General features: G+C 36.7%; 1 protein-coding gene and 1 pseudogene across 1 annotated transcript; both read right to left on the reverse strand.

Annotated features, from left to right (window-relative positions):
- Window positions 1-6,958: 6,958 nt before the first annotated feature.
- Window positions 6,959-9,628, reverse strand: LOC145784251 (gamma-interferon-inducible lysosomal thiol reductase pseudogene; annotated as a pseudogene).
- Window positions 9,629-11,236: 1,608 nt separating this feature from the next.
- LOC145784252 (gamma-interferon-inducible lysosomal thiol reductase-like) lies at window positions 11,237-12,026 on the reverse strand. Its single transcript, XM_082596037.1, has one exon. It carries the CDS (start codon window positions 11,985-11,987, stop codon window positions 11,238-11,240), a length of 750 nt encoding a protein of 249 aa, XP_082452163.1. The 5' UTR covers window positions 11,988-12,026; the 3' UTR covers window position 11,237.
- Window positions 12,027-12,817: the final 791 nt, after the last annotated feature.

Raw genomic sequence — 12,817 nt, forward strand, 5'->3', positions numbered from 1 at the left:
TGAAAAACCAGTATCATTACAATATCATAACAACAATTATTATTTTTGTCAGCTGATATACAGTATTTCAAACTAGGGTAGTCTATTACTCTATATAACATAAAAAAAAAAGCAATACCAATCTGAATTAAAGCACAAAACCATTGTCACCGCAGTCCAATGCTGAGATAATGTAAGTCAAATGGGCCAGGTAGCATTGTTCAGTAGGAGTTGTTATGTTGTCTTGGAGATTGTGTGACTCACCAGCCTGTGTTTGTGGTGAACGCCAAACAGCACAGCACATCTTAAATCAGTGTCCAGTCTTTCGACTTGCAAAACATGTGGATTGTGGATCTTATAGACCCTGATATGAAGACATTGCACTGGTTGCATCAATTAGGAGGTGTTGCATGAATTGCTGCCTCATAAGCAAGAAAAAGAAGTAGAGTTGTGTCATAAACATGCAGTAATGTTAACTTTGTAGAAAAGAGCGTTCTTTCTTGCAAAGTCAGCACTAGTTCTTCCTCTTATTTGATGTCTGAAAATAGTGCCATGTTCCAACAGTTGTAAACCACTGGATTAGAGCATCTTAATCAGTGGGCATGGGTTCGATACCTTGGTGGGTCATTTCAAAGATTTTTTAAAAGCGGTTTTGAATCTAATCCTGCTTGTTACTCAGCAAAAGAGTACAATTCTATATGGCTGCACGGATATAGGTGAATTGTTCGTAAACAGTTGTTCATAAAATTAATTCTTCGTAAAACAATTCTTCACAAATCATTTCTTCGTATACATCAATTGTTCGTAAACAGGTGATAGGTCAATTGTTTGTGAACAATTTTGCAGTTGTTACTCAGGGGCGACGGAAGCAGGGGGGCATCATGGAGGGACAGGGGGCAATGGTGCATTTTTAAAGTCATGTAACCTACTGCACATTTTGCAATATAACAATTTTTGCTATTCGCTTTTAGCCAAATTAGGCTATAACACAGGCCAACAAAAAAATTTTGGCACAAATAAAGGTGAGAGTCATTTTAAAGTATTTCAAGGCCTCTGATTCCGAAAATGCAATTAGTTTTTTCGAATTGGCTCTAGTTTTTGAGATATTCGACAATGAAAATATTTTTGAAATCGTTAATCAAAAGCTCAAAATAATATTCACAGCACAAATTCTGCAACACAGTAGGTTACATCATTATAACATAGCATGATGTCCTTGTGTGTATACCGGGCACTTGTATCATTACTCGATAGTGAGCTGATAGATGAGCATTATCGCTATATCTTATCTTAAAAGTTTAAAAAAAAGTTGGCCTTTCAGCAACAAAAGTGCCTTTTTTCATAATCCTGCCCCCCCCAGTCAAAAATTGTTTCGGCGCCCCTGTTGTTACTCGTGCAGGACATTTCCTTTGAAAATGCTCAAATTTCCAATAAGTAGTTTCTTGCCCTTGTGCGTTAAGTGCACTATAATCTTTGTGATAAAGCTGGCCACCATACAAAAGTTTTGGCTTTCCCTTTTCGCTGCCATTCTGAATCAGGGACTCTACACTCTGTCTGCTCGTCTACAGCACGTCACATCTCCAGCATATACGCTACCCTAATTAATCGTTCGTAAAGAATTGTAATGTTTTACGAACAATTAGTATTACGGTCAATTGCATGCACGAAGAAATGCTTTACGAAGAATTGTGTTACAAAGAAGTAGTTTTACGATTATTTGTTTACGAACAATTGTTTTACGAACAACTGTTTACGAAAAAAACGTCGGACACCGGCTGCACTGACTGGATTGTAAATTGCTGAGAACAACGCTCTGCAATGGATGCAACGTTTTGTAAAACATATACATCATTATTGAATCGCCAAAATATACGATTGAAAAAATTCCATTCAATAAAGCTTCTCATTGAAGCATTCCACGTGGGCGATGCATATTTGTTTGAATGCCCTGTCGTCAAATTCCAACTGTACCTACTTTGTGTTTGTGTAGTTCATGTGAAATATCACCATGTTTTATACTTGCAAATTTACAACTGCCCAACAAGGGAGTTTTAGCAATTAGATACAATTTTACATCAGACTTGTTACTGTTTACGGTTTGTTTACCACTGATTGAACTTATATATCTAATGTGTTGCCTATTTTTGTGTGTGTTGTAAACTAATTCTGTGTACGAATTTTCTTGTAATTTTAGGACTGTCGATTCCATCCTAACTCAGACACCATTTTAGCAAAAAGATGTTTTCTTGAAATAGAGTTATAGTATGTCCAGTAAAACCTGTTTTTAACATTTGCGTGTCTAGTATGCGAATTACTGCAACATAATGTCTGCCTTTTTGTAAAGTATTTGGTTGATCAATCTTTTCAAAACTTTATGGTAGTAGGTTGGTTAATTTCTACACTTTACAGCATCAGGAGGTCGATATATAGCTTTTACTAAATTTGAGAAGATCTCTTGGTTTTGTTCTTAGGAGTAGTCTCAGTTTGCTGACAAATTACGTTGAATTTACATTCGCATTTTGGTACGATTTCATGTGACTTCGTTTAGGTTGAATTTTCACTTTGTCCAGTGTAGCTACTTCTCCCGTGCTTGGCAACTACCGCACAGTTCATGGAATTACTTCTTGCGAAAATTCTAGTGAAGAATTGCATCTAAATTTATTACTTGTTTGGTAACAGATTTGCAATGTGATGAACTTCCTGATTTTTGTCAATATCTGTCATAAGTGCTTTGACATTTTGTAATATTAATATTAACGTTAAATCTTGTTGCATCTGACTGTACTTTTGCTCTTATCGTTGTAACAATTCTGCAGCAAGGGGTGGGCAAACGTTTTAAGCTGTAGGCCAAAAGCCTTTTAAAATTTAGCTGTGGGTTCAATTCAGTCAGCATCAAACGATGTAAACCAATTGATTGTTTAGCTGTAGCAACCGTTGGCTCCATTGACTTGGTGCTGGTAATATTTGTAGAATTGTTAACGGGCCGGATACATCTCGGTTCCATCTGACTCACTGCTATAATTTACCCATTCCTGGTTTACTTTACAGGTCATGGCTCCAAGAAGGGCTCTAGGCATTTCTCTCCAGAGCAGTGTACTGTTCATGATTATGAGAGAAATCAAGGGCTGTAGTCGAAGGAGCGCTACTGCGCAATCGACGGCACGCCTATTAAGTGTCTTACCAAAGACACATGCTCTTGAGTGGTGTCGAACCAGCGCTCTCACCACTCAGCTAGTCTGGTCTACTTGAAGCTCGGCAACCAAAGCTCATTTTGAAGCGGTTACTTCGCTATGAGTGAATGTTTAGTACTGAAATTTACTTCTCGCATATAGATTTTCTCCTGAAGGAACCTACTTTTGTTTTCTCTTCATTGTGCTATGAAGTAGCCTACTAGGTCTAAGACTACTGCATCACACTACCTATTAGAAAGTATCATTTACTCTTGTTGTAGGGCTGTCAATAACTTGACTTTTAAGACTTAAAAAAAGTTTGTTGAATGAATTGTAGGCCGGAGTTTTCAAAAACCACTGTCTTTTTACTTGTTCGTTTATAAGTTGTTTTGCCACTTTGATTGGTTGCTGGAAATATATCTTCGGAGCAATGACTTGTTACACTACGTTTTATGAGTTGGCAAAGAAGTGTCAAATAGCTTAGTAGACCTATTTGACGTCGTGTAAGGAAGGTGAAGATATCGCTCAGGAACGTGTTTCTTTGGCAAGACTCTTTAATGTTTTTTTTTTATTAGCCCAAAGAGTGGCTTCCTTGTCTTCCCACCCACTTAATCTTCAACTACCCGAATACAACAAAAATGAGCCCAACCTCACGGGAAAAACACTAGTCAATCGCTGTCAATTCTCACTATACTCCGTTCACGAGGCATTAAAATTCGAGTAGGTGGCTGCAGTAGCAGATTCAAAGGGGCTTAAATCGGAAAAACGATGTTATATTTCCCTGTGTTTCTTTTGAACATTTGAGTTCGCTGAATTTACTTCACAAGTCAGTGGCATTAGGCCCCAAGGGATTCGGCACTGGATTTAGGGATTGCGTGGCCACCATAGACTAAGAAAATAATGGAATATTCCGAGGTAAACACATTGTACACTTAACTAGTTAACAATTGAATTGACCTATTTTAGTTGTGAGGTAAAATGCGACTACGTTACAAAAGTAGCACACTACTGCCCACCTCTGGACGTCGTAGACAATTTTTCTGTCCGCGAGATCGCAGTGCAATGGCAAGAAGTAAATATAACAAGATTCCACCCCAATGGCTCCGTTAAGTGTCTTGACATTATGAAAAATGAAATGGCAATATCAAGCAGCGTTGGTTCGACTTTTGTGGTGTGCGCTTGAGCAACGCATTTTAAGTGGATGGAATAATTCAGAGACAAGCGGAAACTTTCCTTGTTATCTCAGTGATCTATCAAATTCATAAGTGATCATATCTCAGTGATCTGCTAAAATTAAGCTTTCAAAAAAAGTTTTTCAGTCCGAGGATAGATTCCTACAACCAATTCTTTGAACTAGGCCTGCGCAATAATAGGCTACTCAACGCGGAATGGCATGATTACATTCAAATCACAACCTTGTACTGTAAATGCAACCCAGTTTAAGTGCGCAATCAAATCTGTCGGTGCACAATTTACCAGTACCACACATAGAAATTGCTTTGCATGCTTCAAATGCGAACACAAACAGGAAATAATATACTAAAATCACCGCTGGTGATAGGTTTTGCGAGTTAAAATCCCATTCTGGGTATACCCTACAATAAAACAAAATCATAGGGTATTAAACTACATGTGAAAGTTGTTATATCCAAGACTTTACGGTTAGGTTTGCAAAATTCCCCGGAATTTTCAGGGCCGAAACTTTCCATGGAAATTTTGGGAATTAACGGGAATTTTGGGAAACTTTCAAAACAATCTTAATTTGATGTTGAAACAGGAAAATAATGGCCTTATACTGTTTAGAATAATAGTACTATGTATAACTAAAATACTTAAGAACATACAAACACATGGTTTAGTTTAATAACTCCAAAAATGATTCATCATCAATCTGTTTTTTTTGCAAAGAAAAACAATACTGAATCAGCTACAAAGTCGTTGTTCTAGTTGCTGCCGGTTAGCATCTCCTCCGGCTCGGCTTCTTCAGATGATGTACTAATGACTGTTCTGGCAGCGTCATCGACTTCAGAGTCAACTTCAACTTGAGTTGAATTGTCTTTACAGGGCTCAAACAATGCCAAGTTTGACCTGACTGATACTAGTTTTTCCGCCCTTTCATTTGCGAGCCTATTGCGGACCTTGGTGTGAGTGTAGGGGAAGACGGGGCAAAGCGGGACATCGCGATTTCTCACGTTTTGTATTCTTTGGCTCCCTCTAACCGGAAGCACTAGTTAGGCAACTATAAACTGTATTTGCTGTGAAAAAATGGCGACTGGCAGAGCACAACGCGTGTCGTGAGGAAGTAAAATGTGTTTTGGCATGGTTTGTTATAAGAAAGAGATGGAAAAGTAGCTACCACATTCGTTAGCATAAGCGAATTTGTTGGTAGCTTTGTTTTTATCTTAGACATTGAGACAGTATTTGTTGGTAACAAAAGCAACTTTTACCTAAAACTTAACAGGTTTCAGCAGAGATGTTATTTTCCAAAGGCCACACTTTGGGGAAAAGTGGGACAGCTGTATTAGGGCAAAGTGGGACAGTGCATTAGGGCAACATGAGACTCTAGAAGTCTAGATTGTATCTGTGGTTCTTCTGTTGACTGAATTTTTGTTTATAACTCTTTTAGCCTTCAAGATTGTAAAATATTTATCAGCATTCATTTATATTGTACCGGTAGGGCTACACAAATTAATTCTGACAATGGTTCGCCGCTATAAGAGAAAAACTGCAATAGGTAAATGGACGGATAGGCCAGTGGCGTAGCCAAGGGGGGGTTTTGGGGGTTACAACCCCCTCCTTTGGCACGCGTGTGACGTCACTATATTGAGAATGATGCTTTCAGTCTAAAAAAATTGCCTAATTTTATACAAAACTGCATTAAAAGAGCGAGTTTTGCCAATACCAAACATCTCAGCCAGGAATTAGCAACAAGAAAACATAGAGACTTAGCTTTATTTACGAAAAATGCCGAAGAAAACATGATCTTATCCTTTTGCTATGCCACCGGACAGCATCATTTTAAAGGAATATTCATACCCACATTTTTGTTGAAAATGCTCTCAGAATGCACCAAATTCAAAGTAATTTTTCAAAATTTTCTGGGGGAGGCCCCCCAGCCGCTGGGTTGTCAAAACCCCCCCTTTTCAAAATTCCTGGCTACGCTACTGGGATAGGCCATCAATATTAAGAATGCAATAGAAGATGTGAGAAGCAAGAAGTTGTCTTTGAGAGAAGCGGCTAAACAGTACCAAATCAAGCAAAAATGAAGTGTCCCGCTTTGCCCCACGGCTGGGGCAAAGCGACATTCAAAAAAAAAATTCTTTTTGGATTTGTACTATAACAGTAGAAAGATTCCGCTTGATCTTCGAACCAAATATGCTGACCAACTAAGGCTTTCGATTAAAAAAGAAATTAACTAAATCCAACCATCACTGTTGCTGAAATTACGTTTTTACAAAAAGTGTCCCGCTTTGCCCCGTCTTCCCCTACCCACATATGATCAGTATTTTTTTTAAATATTGAAAAAGTATGCATAAGCCTCATTCTTAATTAACACCAAGTTAATACAGTATTTATAATAATTAAAAAAAATAAGAAATGCTTAAGATAGGTTTTTGATATTTTTTTCTAATTGATGCAATATTTAACAAATGTTTTAAACATATTAAATGCCAAATGAAAATTCCCAATATTCCCGGGTCCTTCAAAATTCCCGGAAACTTTCCACCCCTTTACAACCCTATTTACGGTGCACGCAAAGTTTAATACAAAATACTGCTTTGGTAAGATGACCGAAAGACGGACGTTAGTAAGCTACGTTGAAATCAAAAAATTTATTAACACATACAGTCTTCCCGATACGTAAGAGTCTATGAAGTCAGCAGTTGTGAACTGAGCAAGTGACAACTGGGCTAGCAACATTTGAGCAAGTGACTGAAGTTAGTACATGATGAAACTGAGCAAGCTGAAACTTAACTTGTCACAAGTCAGCAAACTGAGTTTGACGAGCGATGACCAAGCAAGTCCGACGTAAGCACGTAAATCTCATTTGCTGACTTGGCAGTAGCTGAAATGTAATTGCTGAGTTGTCGCATGCCGAGTGGTCCGACGACCGATATGTTACATATGAAATCGATATTTGCATTAATGGAAGCGGTTCAAAACAAAAGCTATTAAGATAGATGAAGGCGGTGTCACACTAATTTTGACGTGAGTACAAATTTTCTCAGAAGTCCACTCTGCATTGATTTTGGCAGCCTCGAAAAGTTGGGCGCAGACAGCCAACTTACAAAGGTAAACTGTAGAAGGCTCAACAACAAAAATATTAACTTCTAAAATCAAATCGAAACATGCATATAGAACTGAATACAAAAGAAAAACATTGAGCTTTATCGCAAAACCGAACAATAAGTGCTTTGCTAGAAGCTGCAAGTAAAATTAGGTCATTTACATTACAAGCAAGTCATAAAATTGTGAAATGGTTGATTATTGCACTAAACTACAGGATTTTGAGGTTACAGTCATTGTACTAGTTAACACTATTCAAACATCACATGACACATTTAGTTGTTAGAGCCGTGATATTGCGTTGTATCAATCGACGACAAACGTTATATGAAGGGGGTGAATAAAACAAGAAAAGAGAGACATATGATATTTAAACAGCGAGCATTTAGAATAAAAGTACAAAGAAATTAAACAATGCATTGCATATAAAGTGCGATAAATATTAGTTTTAAAACTGCACGAAATTTGGTTGCCGGGTCATAGTGCAGTACTGCAGTGTTGCAATATTTGCGCTCATTTAAATGCGTTGCATGTAAACCTGTATCGGCGTGCCAGGTGCAGGATCTGCAATCACGAAGTTGGTATTTAACTATAAATAACATGTGCAGTCACGTGCCGTGCATCACATGATTTTCTCGACAACTGTGAACAAAGAGCAGCAGAACTAACGTGACACAGCAAAACCAACAGTTCATGCTTTCCCACACCAGCTTTCCGTACATACTTCGCAGTAAGTGAATATCATGTCTTTTGTAACATGTCACACCATTGACAGTTTTTATATCGGTAGTCGACTGATCCAGGGGTATATAGCTCTTTCGGGTGTTTGTCCCCAAAACTTTAATAGGGAAATGTGCCACCAAGACCCCGCTTAAACGTCGCTTGATAGGCCGTTGGGCGTTGATGGAAGAATCGTACGCCGTGCATCGATACAGGAAAGTAGTGTTTAAATGATAAACCTCAATAAAGTCGAGTACATAGACTGTAGTTAGTTCTCTGCTCTTCTCATTCATATGATTCTACAAGAAATAAACTGCAAACAGTTTCGAAAAGAGTCCAGGCCACAACAAAAATAAGCGTTCAGAGGTTCATAGACTACAAAGTTTACCCACCTCTGTCCAAGAGCATACCGCAGCACAAGAATGATTAATCTGTATAGTGTATAATGATGATACCCACGTAAGTAACCAATGGAAAGCTTGACGCTTTAACTTTAAAAGATCTTTTGCCTCAACACCTACTTTTAGCTTTACATCAACAACTACCATTTTTCAAACAATTATGCTAACGAGTAATGGCAAAAAGTAACTTTTTTTAAAGTGCTCCGTTGACAATCAGGAAATAAAACTTAATGATATAAAATTATGTCAAACATTAATTTCAAAGCATCACATGAATAATATATATAATTGACTATTAGTGTCATCCACAATAACTTCCTAGTATTCACGCATACAAACGCCAACTGATGTTGGGGAGCACTCTTTTGGTTTTGGTCCAGTGTAAGTGTCGCAAACGACTTTCAGAAGGTCCGTTTGAGCTTCTTGCTGCAATGCTTCAGTATGAACTCCATTCACCAAAATCCATGGCACATATTTATGTTTTGGATTCAAGGCATCAGTACGTAAAGCCATCTTATGCATCAGCGTATTGCCTTCTTTTCCTTTAGCACATATATTGATGGCATTCCAGTCTTGATGGCCATCAGTGATGCACTTTTGAGCAGCAGCAATTGGATCATTAGAACTCTCCATACAATGAATGATTGGAAAATACACATCAAATTGGTAATGAGTGTATTTCAACAAGCAATTCTCTATGAGATTTCCAGTACATTCATCAGGTCCATGTTGACAAGTGTAATTGTAGTAACCAGAAGATATTTCTACTTCATGAGCATTTCCATATGGAAAGACTTCACCTTTTATGATTCCAGATGACTTTAGTGATTTCCAAGTCGGATAAAACTGATCTGTAATGAACTGACGACAAAAGGGGCAAAGAGATTCAAAGTAAAGAGATATGTTGACAGGTTTTGGTTCATTAAATTTCCACAGGCGGTCCATGCATGTTGCTTCCACATTGCAGCTGACAGCAATTTCTCTGGAATCACACCAGTGACGTGGAGAAATGTTACAAGTTGCAGAGATGTAGGCCACCAAACCAAGCAAGAGAAAGATTTGCTTCTGCATTTTGAAGAATTTATTTGTTAAAATACAACTCAATTTTCTGTGAAACAAAATTCAAGTTTATTACATGAAAATAAGTATATATGCCATGGGTACTTTGAAAAATACTTGTTGAATTGATTGATGATAGCTAATTTAATACACATCACAAAAGAAATAACTTCTTATTGAGTCATAAACTGCAGTGATTACACAAATACACAACTATCAAGACAATGGCACTTCTGTTAGTTTTTTTCATCCTGGTATTACTGGCACGGGTCTGCTACTATTCGGTGAGTTCCTAACCTCTAACCCCTAACCCTAAAACGGCAATGACAATTAGGCTACGGTACCCAATAATTTAAAAAAAAAATGAAAAAAATTACAGAATAGGGATCGGACTCACTGAATTGGACTCACCGAAACGGGCCATTCCGTACTGGCACTACCATATTGTCGAATCACACACCATTTAGAAAAAAACTACAATTGCAGAACAGAAAGTTACTGAAGACCAAGGACAAATTTCAAGTAAATAAGCCACAAATTCATTGAGGTAGAATGCACCCAACTATACAGAAATTGTTTCAATGCAAAAGAGTAAAAGATATACATGTATTGTTGTATGTGATGAATAATTAATCGAAGAAACTATCATACAACAGAAGGACAAAATTATATGTGACAAACGAAATCTCTAAAAATATCTGCAACCGTACATAAAAAAATTCCATCTAACAGTGTTGATCACAACAAAATAAACTTATCTTTATGCCAAAACGTTATGAAAAAGAAGGGAAGTTATATTTTGAAATGTACCGCAGTACATTACTGATAGATGAAGACAACAACCGTGTATTTAAGAAAAGTATTAAGTATATACATATAACCAAAGTGGTAGAGACCGATTGCATTTACAAAAATCCTGACACATAGCTTTGATTCATTTAATATGGCACATAAACTGTTAAAAACTATGGAAACCTGCAACTTCTAAAATGACATAACCTAAACTTTGTTGATTCAAAAAATATATTCTTTTGAGTTGCATTGCAAAGCATAAGTCATATGACACTCTTTGCTGTGGGACATGTGATCCACAAACAATATATTATAGTGTGTCAATAAACAGCTGTGAATGCAAAATGCACAAACAATGCATAGTTTTGTGATCATTAAATTGTTAAATCTGTTTGCAAACCAATGTATGCTTCTGTTTGGGTGAAGTATTCATCTTATTAAGTGCTTAGGAATGAGTAAAATCATGTTCAATAATCAATACAAAACATAAATTGTATTTTTGAGTATTATTAGTGCACAAAATGTATGAAAAAGATAAGATATGAAACAGATTAAATCAAAAGCATGTGAAACTCAAAGCTTGGGAATCAACTATTAAGTATTAAATCATTGTTCTTTGCGGAAAATGAAAGTAAATGACAAAAATTTCAGTTTTCATGTAGGTCTAGTTGATGAAGCTTCTCTGTTTGTTCAAAAAAGAAAATAAAAAGAATGCAGTTCAATACTTATGAGGTGTACTTCTGTACTATCAGGTAAAAATCACAAAAGTGTAGATAATCATTAATTAATTGCACCACATGAAATTACATCAATGGATGTCTCAAAAACCTTATTTGCGAACACAAACGTCAACTGATGTTGGGGAGCACTCTTTTGGTTTTGGTCCAGTATAAGTGTCACAAACAAGTTTAAGAAGATTAGTTTGAGCTTCTTGCTGCAATCCTTCGGTGTGGACTCCATTCACCAAAATCCATGGCACATATTTATGCTTTGGATTCAAGGCATCAGTGAGCAATGCTGTCTTATGCATCAGCGAATTGCCTTCTTTTCCTTTAGCACATTTGTTGATGGCATTCCAGTCTTGATGGCCATCAGTGATGCACTTTTGAGCAGCAGCAATTGGATCATTAGAACTCTCCATACAATGAATGATTGGAAAATACACATCAAATTGGTAATGAGTGTATTTCAACAAGCAATTCTCTATAAAATTTCCAGTACATTCATTAGGTCCATGTTGACAAGTGTAATTGTAGTAACCAGAAGATATTTCTACTTCATGAGCATTTCCATATGGAAAGACTTCACCTTTTATGATTCCAGATGACTTTAGTGATTTCCAAGTCGGATAAAACTGAGTTACAATGAACTGACGACAACCAGGGCACAGGGATTCAAAGTAAAGAGATATGTTTACTGATTGCGGTTCATTAAATTTCCATAAACGATTCACACATGCAGCTTCCACATTGCAGCTGGCAGCAATCTCTTTAGAATCACACCAGTGGCGCGGCGAAACATGGCAAGTAGCAGAAACACATAAAACCATCCCAAACAAAACGAAAATATGTGGAGTCATGTTTAACCAGGCTAACTTATTTATCACAATAAATAAGGAAAAATCTGTAAATAATATATTTTTAATGTAATACAGTATTAACATTGCCTGTTGGGGTAGCTCACTTAAAATCATTTCAAGTGTAAAAATGACTTGCAAGATTAAGTAGTAAAGGCGACTCATTTATTTGCAAATTGTGCAATGTAGCAAAGCACTTACAGAATCACAACTCTACTCTTCACCTCTTGTTGGGTGTAGACCTACTAGGTTACTAAAAATGATGCTTACACTGTAAGCAAGATATAAAAACACATTGAGCAGAATATTCTGCCATTAAAGAGAAGAATAGTACTTTCCTAATCAACTGTGAAATTATCAAGATAGCAAAACTGGTAATAGGTAGTTAATGGCAAAGCAAACCACTGCCCCAACTATTTTTTGTTTCATGTAATTGAAAGGATAAAATACAAGGTCCAATTAAAATATTTGTAACTGTATCCAGAAATTTTACAATGCAACTTTAAAAAAAACTATTTGCAATTACAAAACTTTTTTCCTGCAACAAAAAGTTGTCCTGGTGATTACTAATCTATCACCTTAATACCTCATATATACCGGTATGGTTTCAATTTTAAACGACACATTTATAGCCTACTGCAGTATTACCACATGTTCCTCAAATTTTCAACACAATTATTTTTAGAACCTAAGTAAGAACTATTTTGTTTCTTGCATCATAAAACTGGACCAAAATTGTACAAAATAAAGAAAAATAACCGCATACCACTCAGTAGTAACATAATGGTGTTTGCTAATTTTGGTTACTTTCATGCTATACTGTAGCATCTAAC

The sequence above is a fragment of the Aplidium turbinatum genome, chromosome 15, assembly GCF_918807975.1.
Source record: "Aplidium turbinatum chromosome 15, kaAplTurb1.1, whole genome shotgun sequence".
Classification (NCBI taxonomy): domain Eukaryota; kingdom Metazoa; phylum Chordata; class Ascidiacea; order Aplousobranchia; family Polyclinidae; genus Aplidium; species Aplidium turbinatum.

Bases quoted from the DNA above. Each gene is read 5' to 3' on its own strand.
- LOC145784252 (XM_082596037.1), bottom strand. From the start codon at position 11,987: ATGACTCCACATATTTTCGTTTTGTTTGGGATGGTTTTATGTGTTTCT.